At 42.9% G+C, this 17,577-nt stretch overlaps 1 protein-coding gene across 2 annotated transcripts in view; it reads left to right on the forward strand.

The window, feature by feature from the left end:
- Positions 1-17,577, forward strand: part of Kat2b (lysine acetyltransferase 2B) — a 105,030-nt gene that overhangs the window by 63,892 nt on the left and 23,561 nt on the right. For both annotated transcript variants that reach the window (XR_003842458.1, XM_021217610.1), the window contains exons 6-9: positions 3,640-3,831; positions 9,112-9,218; positions 12,043-12,165; positions 16,480-16,616. Coding sequence is in view for 1 of the 2 variants with exons in the window: in XM_021217610.1 (XP_021073269.1) it covers positions 3,640-3,831; positions 9,112-9,218; positions 12,043-12,165; positions 16,480-16,616 (559 nt within the window). In the remaining variant the exon portion in view is untranslated. The remainder of the gene's footprint in view (positions 1-3,639; positions 3,832-9,111; positions 9,219-12,042; positions 12,166-16,479; positions 16,617-17,577) is intronic.

The following is a 17,577-nucleotide window of genomic DNA, read 5'->3' on the forward strand; positions in this document are numbered from 1 at the left end:
GTTGTGAGCCACCATGTGGTTGCTGGGATTTGAACTCCAGACCTTCGGAAGAGCAGTCGGGTGCTCTTACCCACTGAGCCATCTCACCAGCCCTGTATGTTTTAAGTTTTAAGTTACTGTTTAGTCAGTTGTGATGGTGCGTGGATCTTGAAGTTTGAGGCCAGCCTGCTCTACATAGCTAGTTCCAGGCCAGCCAGGGTACAAAGAGATCCTATCTCAAAACCAACCAACCAACCAACCAACTGACCGACAGACCAACCAACCGACCGACCAACCAACCAGATAATTAAATCTTTTATTATGATGTTCATAAACTGACCGACCGACCGACCGACCAACCAACCAACCAACCAGATAATTAAATCTTTTATTATGATATTCATAAACCATCATTTTTATTAGCAGAAATGCCAGTTTCTTGATTATCAGATAACTATAATTCATTTTAGACCTGTGCTAGCACTGCTCAGATACAGATGTGAAGCCCAGATGGGGGCCACATGGGCAAAATAGTACCCACACTGTATACATATGTATATGTATGTATATATACATATATGTCTGTCTATCATCTATCTATAAAGAGGAGTGAGCTGAGAGAAGAAAACAGAAGTCCTGTAGTGTTTTAAGACTGAATCTGCGGAGATTGCTCAGTGGTTAGCAGCACACGCTGTTCTTGCAGGGTTCTGGTGTTTGGTTCCCAGCACTCATCTCATATTAGGTGGCCCATAACCACCTGTATGTAGCTCCGGTTCCAAGGGACCCAACACTGTGTTCCTCCCTCAGGCACTAGGCGCACCTGGTGCATACACATACATAAATATAGGCAAAACTCTATAACATGCATAGACTAAAATTTAAAAAGAGGAAAAGGTTGTGGATCAAGGCAGACATAATAACACCAACACGCTTCTTCCCAAGGAGTGACTCACACTTGTAACCCCGGTGCTTGGGGTCTGAGGTAGCAGTTTTGCCGTGAGTTCAAAGCCAGGCTACACTATAGAGTAAGGCTGTCTCAAAATATGGGGGTAGGGTGGGACGCAAGCAAAAAGCCTTTCCCTTCTCTTCTACCCATCTTCTCTCTTTCCCTCCCTCTCTTCCCCTTCCCTGGATAGCCCAGATTGGTGTTGAACCTACCATTCTCCTGCCTTAGCCTACCATATAAGGAGAATTTTAGGTGTGTGTGATCATGAACGTCTTCCTGCTAAGAGACACAGCACAGCTCCCTTGTCCCCATACATAGGATCGTCTGGGGTTAGATCCAGAGTGAGACCACCTAGGTGTACAGCAGCACGCCATTCATTCCTGCCCTTGCTTCACCTTACCTGTTAGCGTCCTCACTGGGTGGAGGAAGGCTTTGATGTTTTTTTTTGGACAGCATCCCTGGCCTGGAAGAGGATGGTATGTGCAATGACACATCCTCATGGGGTCTCCCACGCTTACTGCTACACTCTGGGAATCCCATGATCTCCGCTTACTGCTGTTTCTGGGAGTAGCAGATCCCACATCTGTAGACTGGAAATCCAAGGGATGGTTTCTGAATGTTTTCATTTTCGAGCACTGGCGTTGACGGCAGTTTTCTAAATTAGATGCCCCCCCCCCCATGGTCAGCTCGCTGCAGACCTCTGGTCAGGTCAAGCAAACTGGGTTTCTCTTCCATCCCACAGTGCTGAAAGCAGCCTTGACGTTGAGGCTGCAAACTGTACCGAGGTGACTGATGGTCTTCTTCCCACAGCTCCAGCAGCAAGAGAGTGTCATCTAGGCAGTTCATTCATTCCTTTGTTCATTCACTTATATATCATAAAAAAAGAAGAAAAGTGTGTGTGTGTGTGTGTGTGTGTGCGCGCGCGCGCCTGTGTGCTTGCATGTATTTGAGTGGAACACGGTATTAATATATAGCTAGCCCAGGCTAGCCCAGGCTGGCTACAAACTTCAGTGATCCTCCTCTCTTGGCTACCTGGATACTGCAATCACAGGGAATGCCACCGTGCCTAGCTGCATAGGTATTTTATTGGTTTTTATTACATTTTATTTGTGGTGTGTGTATGTGTGAAATGTTGGTTGTTAGGCTTAGCAGCAAGTGAGTTTCCCTTGAAGTGACGCCTCTGTTGCCTTTCCTTTTGGTTTCTCACTTATATAGTTTGTTTATCTATCTATCTATCTATCTATCTATCTATCTATCTATCTATCTATCTATCTATCTATCTATTTTCAGTTCTGGCCTCAAATCTAGGACCTTGCTCATTCTAAATGAGCTTTCTGCCTCTGACCTACATCACAAACCCACTTTATATATACATACTTTAAAGTTTTTTCTTTTAGTTTTAAGTACTTCATACTATTAAAATATCTATACCCACCTGTATTAGTCAGGGTTCTCTAGAGTCACAGAACTTGCAGATAGTCTCTATATAGTAAAGGAATTTATTGATGACTAACAGTCTGCAGTCCAAATCCCAACAATGGTTCAGTCGTAGCTGTGAATGGAAGTCCAAGGATCTAGCAGTTGCTGAGTCCCACACCGCAAGAAGGCGAGAGAGCGAGAGCCAGACTCCCTTCTTCCAATGTCCTTATAAGGTCCCCAGCAGAAGGTGTAGCCCAGATTAAAGGTGTGTGCCACCACACCTTTAATCCCAGATGACCTTGGACTCGGAGATCTCCCTGTCTTAATCTTCTGGATTCAATCACCACTGTGTCTCAAGATCTCCATACCAAGATCCAGATCAGAAACTTCTATCTCCCAGCTTCCAAATTAGGTTCACTGGTGAGCCTTCCAATTCTGGATTGTAGTTCATTTCAAATATAGTCAAGTTGACAACCAGGAATAGCCACTACACCACCCAATAACTAAAAGAAAGAAATGGTTTCCCAACTCGCTGATTAGACAAGGTCCTTTATTTAGGCAAGTTAGATGTGATATACACATTTTTCAGATGCTTACCAACTATCTTTAAAAATAGGATGTTTCAAGTTAGTAGGCCTTCTAATTGATGTCATCTATTCATTTGAATCTGACTTTACATGAACAGTGACAGGATTATACCTTACAATACATCTGATTATGCCACATTTTGACGTCCTAGATTCAGCAACCCAGGCAGGCAGCCATATTTCCTTGGTGTTCAATGTGTTAGGTATAAATTCTCCTCCTTGGACCTCAGGAACTTCCATGCTGGCATGCAGGGATGTTGGGCTCAGTCCTCAGTACTCTTCCACTTTAGCCTCTACAGTGCTGGGATTATTGGATTGCTCCTGGCCTATACCTTCAATATAAACTCGTTACACTCTGTACCTTTACCTTACTCATGCTATCCCATTCTATAGAGATTCCAGTGAAGTACTCGTGACTTGTCCCTGTTTTATAGGCAAGAAGGTGGGCACTGAACAATGCACTGAATATGCATGTAGGTAGTCAAGTGGCATAGCAGTACAACAGCATAGGAAGAGGCCACCAGGTCGGCCAGCAGCTCTTCTCCTGCACTCACTTCTTGCTAGTCATCTTGTTGGTTGATCTTGCCGGCTGTTATCGAAGGCCTTCCACTTCCACTGAGCCTCATTGTCTAGAAGGTCTTTGTGATCGGATGTTTTGGATGGCTGGGACTTGATGGCTTACTGATGGAACTTGTCCCCTTCTTGCAGGTGGTTGTGCTACTGCAATGTACCGCAGTTCTGTGACAGCTTACCCCGGTACGAAACCACAAAGGTGTTTGGGAGAACGTTGCTCCGCTCGGTCTTCACCATCATGAGACGACAACTCTTGGAACAAGCCAGACAGGAAAAAGACAAACTGCCTCTTGAGAAACGCACGCTGATCCTCACACATTTCCCAAAGTAAGGGGTGGTGCTTATGGGACTTTGCTTTATCCCAGGGCCCGAGAATGTGGATGGAGAACATGCCAAAGCCGGCTTAAGTACCAAAATCATGACCATCAGGGTACATCAGTGATGTCACGGACTCCTGTGGTTTAAATAAGACACAGAGACTTCTAGTAATTTAAAGCTGTTGGCCTTTTGCTGGGACAGTCTCAGCTAGGTCATTTAAATTTATCCTAACTTACTGCTCCTGCTTCTCTGCCTCTCCCTGAAGTCCTGCACCTGTACTTCCTGCCCCAGGGCAAGCTCTTTATTATACAAAAGCCTGAACCCATCTGAACCAATCAGCATCAAGACAATACCCACCCTTTTGTTAGGGTTGCCTTTAGGCTACGAGAGCTGCCTGACCTGCATGTTTGGACATGTGAGGAAGGACAAGCATTTCCATATAGAAAACCTGGTGATGGACCATAGAAACGACAATATAAAAACCCCCAGTGCTGTGATCAAATGCGTGTACCCAGCTATCATTAATTTTTGTGGTACTGACACTGGAATTGAATTTAGAGCTTTTTGTTGTTGTTGTTGTTGTTGTTTTTTTTAAGACAGGGTCTCTCTATGTAACAGCCCTGGCTGTCTTGGAACTCACTCGGTAGACCAGGCTGGCCTCAAACTCACAGAGCTCTGCCTCCCAAATGCTGGTATCAAAGACCTGTGTGTGTGTGTGTGTGTGTGTGTGTGTGTGTGTGTGTTTTCCTTTTTTGATTCTTTTTTATAGTCTCTTGAAGTGGTGATCTTTCTGCCTCAGCCTCCTGAGTACCTGGGATTCCAGACTGGTGCCAGTAGGTCAGGTTTCTTGTACTGGTTCTAACATGTGCCTTTCCACTACTCTCTGAGTTGTTAGAAGATTCCTTCCTTGTTTTCCTTTCTCTCTTTTTCCACCCCCACTGGTTAATTTCTCACCCACCCTCTTTTCTCTCTTTCCCTCCTTTTCCATATTTCTATTTCTTCTCTCTGAATTGAAGTGGGGGGGAGGGTAATCTGTGGTGACATGTGGGTATTTCTTGTTGCTGGCCTCTGATTGCTGTTGAGATGCAGTTGACTTAGTATGTTGTGAAGTCCATACAGCAGCTGCCCACTGGTCTCAATTCAGACCCTGCTCTTTAGTAGTCAAGGGAATATGGAATGCTTGTTCAATCCCTCTGCACTTTGTAGGTTTCCATGGTGCAGTGGATTCTATTCCACAGTGGCCTTAGGAGGCTCAGCTAAGGGCATCAATCCCTCACCACACTGTCAAGTAATGAGAGTTGTGTAATAGTGGTAGTGAGGCGATTCAGTGTGAAGTCCCAGAAGCTCCAGGAGCAGGGCAGGCAGAGGTAGAAGGGCCTAATCAGTGCATAAAGACAGAGGTGCTGGGTCTCCCGGGAGCTGGAGTTACAGGCAGTTGTGAGCAAGCTTGATGTGGGTCTGGGAATTGAACTTGGTCCCTCTCTGCACCAGCAACGTATGGTCTTGAGTACTGTGCCATCTCTCCAGCCACAGAAAAACTGAATTTTTATTACCAAATTACCCAATTTGTATCTCATGAAATATGTTAAGAGTTCTTGTTTTGAGACATGGTCTCACTGTGCAGGCTAGGTTACTTTTGAATTCACAGTTTTTCTATTATCTCAACTTTTTTAGTGCTGGCATTCCAAATGTGCAGCACCAAATCTGACCCCAAAACATAGATTTAGTTAGTTAGTTAGTTAAGTTTTTTTTTTTTTTTGAGACAGGGTTTCTCTGTGTAGCCCTGGCTATCTTGGCACTCACTCTGTAGACCAGGCTGGCCTCGAACTCAGAAATCTGCCTGCCTCTACCTCCCAAGTGCTGGGATTAAAGGCGTGTGCCACCACCGCCCAGCCCATAGTTTTAATTTTTAAGGATAAGTTAAGTTCAGGGTTGCCAGGTAAGGATCAACTAAATTAAAATATGCATCAAAACCCTATATGGAAAGCTTAATTTGTAAGCCAGTTAAACAAACAGAAGTAAAATAGCAAACACACACGTGCGCACGCGCGCGCGCACACACACACACACACACACACACACACACACACACACACACACACGCACACCACCCTCACCAATAGTGATTGTTTTCTAATTGAGATTACTGAACTCTCCTTGACTGTTAAATCAGAATCCGGAGGCTGATTTCGAGAATCCTGTGGGGATCATTTGAGAGGCTGGAGTGGAGCCATCCAGCATTGGCAGTGTCATCTTTTTTAAGGAAGCCTGCATCTGAGGTGGAGGCACGGGTACCAGGGAGCAGGACTCCAGTCATGTAACATACAGGGTTCCAGATGGAAGTACAGGCAGCATGTCACCCTAGCTAGAAGCGGTGTGACTCTGATAACTGTGATGCAGCAGCATCACAGAGGCCACCTTTTAGTTATTTCAAGCTCCTTTCCTCCACATGAAGGTCATTTCACACCTAATGTTTCAAATTTGCCATTTAAGTAGCACTTTTTGCCTTCAGACCATCTCTGTCAAGGGAGAAAGAGTGACCCCGAGCCCCACACCAGTTATAGTGCTAATGGAGAAATTTTAATTACTTTGTATAGTGACAGTTTTTTTTTTAACATAGCAAAATTATTTTGCTCTTTGTAGATATTTGCTAATTATAGTGTGTGGCTCCCTCAGCTCCCAGTTCTGGCGTGCTAGTGCACTTAGCTGAGAAATCAAGGCTGCTTCCTTTCTTCTCTGTTACTAATGGTAGGTTAAGACTACCACCCACCTCTCCTTTGAAATCCCCTTCCATCGAATACGTCAGCATTCGAGGCTGTTGGGGGCCTATACCTATAGTTGTGACTGTGAAACCATACTACAGGTTGAAAGTCGGAGGTGCTCTTTAAGGCTCTGGGGATCTGTATCAGATTGAGAGCGAGGACCTTTTTCCCTGGAACACAGTGAGAAGCTCTCTGCTTCTTCTCTCCTGAGTTTCACACCATTCTTCCTCTCTGTATATGCTACTTTTGCTTTCACTGATTTTTTTAATTTATTTTCTTATTATTGCTTTATTATTTATTTGTTTTTTTATTTATTCTTCTTTCATACATTACATCCTGACTTCGGTTTTCCCTCCCTCCACTCCTGCCACTTCCCTCCCTCTCCCATATTATTTCTTTCCTGAGATAGAGTCTCAACATGCAGCCCTGATATCTTGCTGGTCTGGAACTTGCTATGTGGACTAGGCTGTCTTGAACTGACAGAAATTAGCCTGCTTCTGCCGGCTGAGTGCGGTGAACAAATGCGTGTACCCAGCTATCATTAATTTTTGTGGTACTGACACTGGAATTGAATTTAGGGCTTTTGTTGTTGTTGTTGTTGTTGTTTTTGTTGTTGTTTTTTAAGACAGGGTCTCTCTATGTAACAACCCTGGCTGTCCTGGAACTCACTCGGTAGACCAGGCTGGCCTCAAACTCACAGAGATCTGCCTCCCAAATGCTAGGATTAAAGGCCTCTGTGTGTGTGTGTGTGTGTGTGTGTGTGTGTGTGTATGTGTGTGTGTGTATGTGTGTGTGTGTATGTGTGTGTGTGTGTGTTTTCCTTTTTTGATTCTTTTTTATAGTCCCTTGCTGAATTGCCCAGACTGATCTCGAAGTGGTGATCTTTCTGCCTCAGCCTCCTGAGTACCTGGGATTCCAGACTGGTGCCAGTAGGTCTGGTTTCTTGTACTGGTTCTAACATGTGCCTTTCCACTACTCTCTGAATTGTTACAAGATTTCTTCCTTGTTTTTCTTTCTCTCTTTTTCCACCCCCATTGGTTAATTTCTCACCCACCCTCTTTTCTCTCTTTCCCTCCTTTTCCATATTTCTATTTCTTCTCTGAATTGAAGTGGGGGGGAAAAAAAGGTAATCTGTGGTGACATGTGGGTATTTCTTGTTGCTGGCCTCCAATTGCTGTTGAGATGCAGTTGACTTAGTATGTTGTGAAGTTCATACAGCAGCTGCCCACTGGTCTCAATTCAGACCCTGCTCTTTAGTAGTCAAGGGAATATGGAATGCTTGTTTGATCCCTCTGCACTTTGTAGGTTTCCATGGTGCAGTAGATTCTATTTCACAGCAGCCTTAGGAGGCTCAGCTAAGGGCATCAATCCCTCACCACACTGTCAAGTAATGAGAGTTGTGTAATAGGGGCTTCGTAATCACAGCGGTGATGAGGCGATTCAGTGTGAAGTTTCAGAAGCTGCAGGAGCAGGGCAGGCAGGGGTGCAAGGGCCTAATCAGTACATAATGACATTGGTGATGGTTTCTGTGCCAATGACTTCTACATAGACAGCTGGAATCTGCTGTGCGCCTCACCAAGGATACATCATCTGCTTAGTACTCTGTAGCCAGTGTCCTACCAAGCTACGCAGGGGTAAAGGAGATGTTTATAGAAACACAGTCTGTACTTGAATGAATACACAGGAATGTCCATCTGAATCCATCTCTTGCGTCATAATTCTAATGTATTTTCTAACTGACGTGGGAACTCTGTTGCTTGGTGAAGGTTGCTACAGGTGACTGATGCTCTGGTAATAAAGTAATGGTTTATTTTATTTTATTTATTTATTTTAAAATTTTTTATTTTATTTTTGTGGGTGATTTGCCTGAGTGTTTATCTGTGCACCATGTGCATGTGTGGTGTCCATAGAAACCTGAAGAGGGCACATCACTGGAACTGAAGTTTCAGATATTTGTGAGCTACCATGTGGGGGCTGGGAATGGAACCTGGTTCCTGTGGAAATGCTGCCAATGTTCTAGATCACTCAGCCATTTTTCCTGCCCCTATATTTAATAAAAAAATATTGTTATTAACTCTTTGTTAATTTCATATATTTTGATCATTTCCATCTCCACTAACTCCTCCCAGATCCATTTTTAAATGACCCATCAAGTCCAATTTGTTCTGCCCCTGTTCTTCTTATTGTGGGGGAATCCACTGGAACATGGTTGACCTACCAGGATCCAGACCCTTAAAATTGACTTTCCCCTACCTAGAAACCATCTGTTGGAGTGAGGGCTTTTGAGCCTACTCCCACTCCAACTTGGAGTGTTGACCTACTTGGTCTTGCATAGATAGGTCTTGTACAGGCATCCACAGATGCTCTGAGTTGCTGAGTGTAGTGGTTCTTCATTTCCCGAGGACATTGTATTGCAGTCTTTCCTGACATCTTACAGTCTTTTGGTTCCCTCTTCCAAGATGCTCTCTGAGCCTTGAGGAATATTTATAATTTTTAGAAGCTCATTCTCGTTATTTTCTGTGCCTAGGTTTCTATCCATGTTGGAAGAAGAAGTGTATAGTCAAAATTCCCCTATCTGGGATCAGGATTTTCACTCAGCCTCTTCCAGAACCAGCCCGCTAGGAATCCAAACAGGTACATCCCTTTTATATAAATTGGAAAGCAACCTGGAAGCCCAAGCCAGGGTGTTAGTTGTTTCTCATAAGAAAATAGATGTCTAGAGCCCGTAAGTCTGGTATCTGCATCACTGTTAATGAAGAGCAAGTAGGTACTAACTCAAAATCTGCAACTGTATCTGTGCTGATGAGCAGTGCGAGCACAAACCAAACAGTTGAAACCAAGTTAAACACAGGAAGTCTTAGTTTTCATAGTCGGATTAATGGAGGATCAAATTTCAGGCAGCTCAGCTCTGTCAGGAGATGTTGAACTTTTGAAGATGGTTCTGTTAGCAATTGTATTTCTTTTCTTTTCTGTTGTTATAATAAAATACTCTGATTAAAAAAAGCAATCTAGGTGATAAAGGGTTTTGTGGGGTTATATTTTGGATTGTAATTCTAGAGGAACAATCTGTCATGACTGAGAAATCATGACAGCAGGCAGAGGAAGCTGCCTATCACATTTCATCCTTACACAGAAAATTGAGAGACAGAAAACAGGGATGAGGGCGTAAAACCTCAAAGCCATCCCTCAGTGAGTGTACTGCCTCCAGCAAGCGTTCACTTGGTAATGAATGTATAACCACCAAAAATAGCACTACCAGCCAGGAACCGATTGTTTAATTCTATGAGCTTATGGGGGATATTTCATATTAAAACCGCAGCAACAGTTGTTGGCAAGATATGTCCAGGAATCAAGCCTCAGTCTGACTTCTTCAACTGTGATATCTATTTTATGAAAGATGGTGGGGTTGTGAGCACAAGAAGGCAATTCTGCTTTCGGTATGCAAAGTACTTCTCAACAGGGCCAGATTGTTTTTGCTATCATCTTTAGCAGTGCTAAGTCCATCTTTGACATACATGTACCGTTTGGGGTGACATCGTTGCTAAGTTCTTGGATGAGAGATCTCTGGAAAATCTCTTCCTGCGTGTGAAAACTCATTGTGACCTTTGCTTGATCAGACTCTTCCTCTTTTGCCTAACCTCTAGTTAGTTCACTGCCATGGCACAGGCTGGCTATGGCAATGGTTGTCTCTATGGCTAAGCTTATACCCTTAAGCTAGGCCATTCATTCTGGTGTTAAACGAAGCCAGTCAGAAGCGAGCTGTCATCTCCTGTTCTACTGTAATTACAATGTGTTCTTTGCTGGGAAAGTAGAACGTAATCACCTAAATTGCCATGTCTGCACACCCATGCCACAGTGATAAATGGCTGTCATAATAATGACTCTGAAGTTCTGTCAGCTATTCCCGTGTCTTCTGGATCCCCAGAGCTTCTTCTGTTCACACTACTTCTATATACTTTGAAATTCAGAACCCTGCATGCTAGGAGCCTGTATGCCAGCTTTGCCTTTTAGCACATTTTGAGCCTTCTTTTAGAGGTGCAGAGGGCAAAAATCACTCTGTCACCCAGCCTTAAAGTCTTGGGCTGAAGCAACTTCTGTCAAGTACTGGGAACTGCAGGTGCCGCTGTACCCCATTTTTCTTGTGATTCAGTTGCCTACAGTTAGAAGCATCAGGGGTTGGTGGCTCATTGTCACCTGGCTTGCTTATTCAATCCCCTGACTTGGCTGCTGGGAACATCTGCAGAGTGAACCACTATCACCAGGAAATGTCAGTGAATGACCTGGTTGACTATCCATGTGGCAGTGTTCCTGCGATGAAACACTATGACCAAAAACAACTCAGAGGGAAGGGTTTATTTTGGCTTACTCTTTCGAGGGCAATAGTCTATGGTTGCAGGAAACGTATGGGAGCTGGTGGCAGGAGCAGGAAGATTGCTAATCACATTTCATTCTCATGGGAAGCAGAGAAAGCAGGAAGGGAACAGGGTGAGGCTGCAGACCTTCAAGCCTGCCTTCAGTGATGTACCTTATTCAGCAAACTGTACCTCAGTGTTCAACAACCTTTCCAGACAACACCTCCAGTCCTGGACCGAATATAAACGAGCCCGCAGAGAACATTTGTCACTCAAATTGCCACACCTACTATATGATGTATTTTCTCAGAAATCAGTTCACAGTTATAAATATTCCCACTTATCAACTCCTCTCAGAGCAAAGGACATTCTCTTACACAAGAATGGCGTTGTTGAAGTCAGTAAGTGCATTGGGATGCAATGTTATCTAATGGATAGACTGCCTTTCATCTTTTTGCCTCTTTTCTTGGTACGACAGCATTTCAATAGTCTCTAGACTGTTAAACACCTCTAGAGGCTGTGAATGAGGCTAGTCTACTAATATTGGTGTGAGGCCTGCTTACTTGTTAATGGGGAGTCCTTTGACTTTCTTCGCTTCAGGAAAGATTCATCACGGGAACAACTTTTAGGCTTTGTCAGTACCCCACCCTCGGCAATTCTGCTCCACACTCAGGCTTCCTTTATCTAGTTTAATCATGATGGCTAACAAATGGTGACTTGTTTATTTATTGAATGATTTGATTTTTAAAAGAGAAAACATCTGTTCTCATTGACCTCGTGGCATATGTCTTCATGAAAAGATCTTCACTGTCTTGGTTGCTCACTATTTTATCAGTATGAGCTTGGCTACGCCACTCCTCTGTTCAGTGAGTTATAATTCATGACTGTCTAGCCTCTTGGTGCTCTGCAGTATTACTTTAGCATGGTGTTTATGGTGTTAGGCAGTCACAGGATGGCTTTATAGTCTCACATGTCCTTGAGTCTTGTTGTCAAAGAAAGGAGCCACCTAACATCCTCTTATTTTATTTTATTTTATTTTATTTTATTTATTTATTTATTTATTTATTTATTTATTTATTTATTTATTTATTTTTGTCTTGGGGCAGTGATCAGTCCTCCTGTTACTGGGACAGCATTGTTCAGTTCAAATTCCACTTCCCATGAGCAGATCAATGGAGGGAGAACAAGTCCTGGATGCAGAAGCTCTTCTGGGCTTGAAGCAAACCCAGGTAAGGTGTCAAGAGAGTAAGAGAGCACTGCAGCTCACACTGGGAGCTCAGTCAGTGGCAGAGCCCCTCAGCTAGATTTAAACCCACTACCAGTTGTGTTTCCTCACAACATTAATGGGTGGATGTCCCTTTGCATCAGACTTTGGGAGTGTACTGCTGTGTAACAAACAAGCCAACAGTGCAGAACTATAAGTATAAAAACTTTTTTTTTTTTTTAAGATTTATTTATTCAGGGGCTGGAGAGATGGCTCAGTGGTTAAGAGCACTGACTGCTCTTCCAGAGGTACTGAGTTCAAATCCCAGCAACCACGTGGTGGCTCACAACCATGTGTAACAAGATCTGCTTTCCTCTTCTGGTGTCTGAAGACAGCTACAGTGTACTTACATATAATAAATAAAATTAAATTAAAAAAAAAAAGATTTATTTATTCTATGTGAGTACACTGTTGCTCTCTTCAGACACACCAGAAGAGGGCATCGGATCTCATTACAAGTGGTTGTGAGCCACCATGTGGTTGCTAGGAATTGAACTCAGGACCTCTGGAGGAAGAGCAGCTGGTGCTCTTTACCACTGAGCCAGCTCTCCAGCCCATAACTATAAAAACGTACAGCACCCATGTGATATGTCCTTTGGTGGTTGTCAAATTTCTGCTAGTCTCATTCAGTTTTGCCTGGGCTTACTCAAAACTCTGTGGCTTGGCTGAAGCACTTAAAGGGGAAGCAGCTTTCTTTCATGTGTATCCCCTTCTCCGGGGACGTTGCCCTGCACACATGTTCTTGAGACAGTAGCATCACCACAGGTCATTCTGAGATATGCAGTGTTGTCTATAGGCAACACTGTTTCTGGCCAGAAACCCTTGCAGTGCACTAAGTCAACCCGTTTTCTTTCTCAAAACCAAAAGAAATATTCAATGTCTTGAGGTGAAGACTCTGCCTTGTTCTGGTACCCAAAAATCACATGGTTACACTTGGGGTCGCAGAAGGGGAGAAATGAAGAAATGCTGCTGGCAAGTGCTGTGGGAAAGATTTCAAAGTTACATGCAAATCATGGAATATGATGACTTCTTGGCCCAAAAAAAAAAAAAAAAAAAAAAAAAACTAAAGATAATCCTTGCCTATCTTCAAAACCAACCTTCATAGAGTTGGTACAATTGGAAGGAAGCCATATATGAAGCCTTTTTTTATAGATGATGAACTTTGTAGTATTCTGTTTTTTTTTTTTTTTTAAAGTTAGTGAGTACGGTGTGGAAGTGTGTTAAATGGGCTTCATATTTGAGGAACAAATTTGCATTTGGACATTGAAAAGTTACTATTTTCTTCTTTTTTAAGTGAACAACCCCTCAGGTATTTTTTTTTTTTTTTAGATTATTATTTTTTTTATTTATTACATGTAAGTACACTGTAGCTGTCTTCAGACACTCAGAAGAGGGTGTCAGATCTATTTACAGATGATTGTGATCAGATCTCGTTATGGATGGTTGTGAGCCACCATGTGGTTGCTGGGATTTGAACTCAGGACCTTCAGAAGAGCAGTTGGTGCTCTTACCCACTGAGCCATCTCACCAACCCCCCCCCCCCCTCAGGTATTTCTGTGTAGTGCTGCTGTCCTAGAAATTGCTATACAGACCAGGTTGCCCTCAAACTCACAGAGATCTACCTACTTTTTCCAGTGTTAGGATTAAAGGCACGCGGCACCATGCCTGCCTTCATACTATTACAAATACTATTTGTATTTTTCATTCAGTTATTGGATTGGCAATGTAGCTCAATGGTGGAGTGCTTGCCTGGAACATATAAAGCTTTGCATTCTAGCCTCAACAATACATGTGTGCACACACAAACACACAGATGCGTGCACGTGCGAGTCAACACACACATGCTTGTTGCCCCAGATATAAAAATAGATACAGGTAATAATAGTAAAAGAAAAAGAAAACCGGAAAAATCAAGTGTGAGTATAGAAAGAATGAAAGGTCATAACAAGGTGGGTGTGGTAATACTAACTATAATCCCAGCATTTGGGAGCCTGAGATAGGAGGATTTCAGGATTGACTTTGTTTTTATAGTAAGTCAAATGCCAGACATGGTTACATCAGACGTGGACATAAGAAGGCAATAGAAAAAGCTATTTTGTTCTACAATTTTCAGGAGGAACGTAGGAGAATGTCCTCTGTGCCTTAGCATACTTTTCTCAGCCAGTGCCTTGCTCGCCCTGTGAAGTGTCATTTTTTAAGGGAGAGGAATCCAATCCCCACCCTCCCAAACATGGCATGTGAGTGTTAAAGTGGACCATTTTGTAATGAGAAAAGAAAATTCACCGCTTGAAATTTATGTACTTAACGTCATAATTTTCCATTGTGCGTGTATGGTATACATGTGAGTGTGTGTGGTACACATGTGTGTGGAGCTCTAAGACTGACGTAAGGAATCTTCCTCTCCCTCCGGGTGGCGGTGGCGGTGCACGCCTTTAGATCCAGCACTTGGGAGGCAGAGACAGGCAAATCTCTGAGTTTAAAGCCTGCCTTGTTTACAGAGCATGCTCCAGGACAGCCAGGGCCACACAGAGAAATCCTGTTTCCAACAACAGACAGACAGACAACCAAACAAACAACCAAACAAATAAAACTCAAACAAAACAAAAAGAAGCTTCCTTGATCACTTTCCGCTTTATTCCCTGAGGCCAAATATTTCGATTGAACCCAAAGCTTACAGGGAAAGGGTAGTCTAGCTAGCCACCTTTCTGAGCGGCATTGGCCTCCTCCTTCCAAGGGCTGGAATTAGAAGTAGGTCACCATGACTGCCTGGCTTTTGTGGGTGCTAAGGATCTGAATTTTGAGTCACACATTTGCAAGGCAAGTCATCTTACCATAGCCATCTCCTCAGCACCGTTTGTTTTTATTAAAACCAAAACATTTTATTGGTATTTTTCACAATATATAAAAAAGATGCCTAAATATAATATACGAGCATGCATATGTACACCTGATGTATAATGTGTAGATGGAGGTAAATAATCAGATCAACCAGCATTGAAGGTTTGAAAACCAAACCTTCTTTTTTTTTTTTTTTTTTTTTTTATTTTTTGAGACAGGGTTTCTCTGTGTAGCCCTGGCTGTCCTGGAACTCACTTTGTAGACCAGGCTGGCCTCAAACTCAGAAATCCTCCTGCCTCTGCCTCCCGAGTGCTGGGATTAAAGGCGTGTGCCACCACGCCCTGCTAAAACCAAACCTTCTTAATTCTTATATCCAGCAGACAAAATGTCCTCGAGGCTTGGGTTGCTGGATGCTCAGGGATTCTTCTGCCTCCAGCATTGGGAAACACAGATTCTTATGAAGACATTGGAGATTTATAACCTCCTATAAAACAACAACAACAACAACCAACACATTCTTTTTGAGGCTATTAAAACAGTCTTTGACATCTATGATCATAGAAATGTATTACAGTTTTTTAACTCACTGTGTAGTCCAGGAAGATCTGGAGCTCCCAATCCTCCAATAATAACAGAAACCAAGCTCTACCTCAAAACAAAAACAAAAACCAAAACAACAAAACCCATATGTTTAGGCCTGGAAAGATGGCCAAGTGTTTAAAAGTCCTGGCTGCTCTTGCAGAAGATCCATGCTTGGTTCCTAGTACCCATGTCAGACAGCTCCCAGTTGCCTGTAACTCCAGTTCCAGACAAGATCTCACACCCTCATACAGACATGCATGCAGGCAAAACAGCAGTGCACATGACATCAAAGTAAATAAAAAATTAAGACAAAGAAATGTGCTTTAATAACTCAGATATCAGGTTGAAAGTCATCTTCAAAAACAGGCAGTCTTCAAGATGGATCTGGAATTAGCAGTGGTGGTGATCTCCCTTTTCTTCCACCACCACTTTTTTTCCTCCTGAGACAGCCATTAGTGCTATTAGAAAATTAGTTGGGAGACCAGTGTGAAAACATACATCTATTATCCCAGCTTTCAGAAGATAGAAGCAGGAGTATTACCACCAGTTTGAAGCTAATCTGAGCCATACATATACATATACATATACATATACATATACATATACATATACATATACATATACATATACATATACATATACATATACACACACATATATATGTGTGTGTGTCTAATACTAATGGTCTAATATATGTGTGTGTGTGTAATACTAATGGTCTAATATATATCCAGGGATACATGGCAAGACATTTTCTCACTCCACATCTCCTCCCCAAGTACGTTAGATTCATCAGTATGTATTTCCATTTCAAACCATCCATTTTTTTTTCTTTTGCCTTTTATTTTGAACATCACAGGAGAAAAGAGGAAAATGAACAACTCTCATGCTCCCGAGGAGGCCAAGAGATCTCGAGTGATGGGGGATATTCCTGTGGAATTGATCAATGAGGTCATGTCTACCATCACAGACCCTGCAGGGATGCTTGGACCAGAGGTCAGCAGGGTGAACAAGGCACCTTCTGGTCTCCCTGCCACACTAGCTGTCACAGATGAGGGTGGGGTGCTGAGACCACACTGCTGGTCACCTGTAACCTAGAGGCCACTGTAGGGAGGTCAGGAATGGCTCACCAAGATGTGGTTCCCTTTGATAAATTTCAATTACAGGGACACAAACTACAGTTTCAAGTAGTTGGAAACTTTTCCTTATTGAAGAATTTCGAGCTTCCATCAGCAGTGCAAAAAAAAAAAAACAAAACAAAACAAAAGAAAACAAAACACCCACGGACTGTGCTGTGCTGGAGAATCATCAGTGATCACCTCCTAGTTCCCTTTTTCCTTTCCTGTGAACCTTTTAGAATCATTTCAGAGTTCCAAACAGACATAACAGTACATCACACCTAGTGCATTTGCCTGTGTCTCATATGAAAGCAACTCTCTTATATAATCACATGACTCAGCACTCAGGAAATTTAACTTCATTATAAGGTTCTCTGGTTTAGGGTTGGCAGACTGTAGCCTGCCAGTCATGTCTGCTGTTCAGCTTGTGGGCTCAAGGAATTCTCTGTCAGCTTCTAACCAGCTAGGAGTAAAGGTGTGTCCCAGCGTTTTTGGCTTGAAAGAGTTTTTATGGACTGTATTATCTGTTCGCCATTACACATAGCAGAAAAATGGAATCATTGAGGCTTGGAATGTGTGTCTTGCAAAAAAAAAAAAAAAGTTCATCTCTTGACTTTTCACTGGAAAGTTTGCTGATTCATGGCCTAATTTTCAACCTCTATGTCCAGTGACATCTTACCAATTTACGCTATTCATAATATGCATTATTGTTGGAGGCTCAGTTAAGAATCAAGCATGGAGTTCAGTATTCATTTCTTCATCTTTTTATCTTCCTTCTCTCTGTCGCTCTCCTTCCTTCCCTTCCTTCCCTCCCTCCCTCCCTCCCTCCCTCCCTCCCT

The sequence above is a fragment of the Mus pahari genome, chromosome 18 (genome assembly GCF_900095145.1).
Source record: "Mus pahari chromosome 18, PAHARI_EIJ_v1.1, whole genome shotgun sequence".
Classification (NCBI taxonomy): Eukaryota; Metazoa; Chordata; class Mammalia; order Rodentia; family Muridae; genus Mus; species Mus pahari.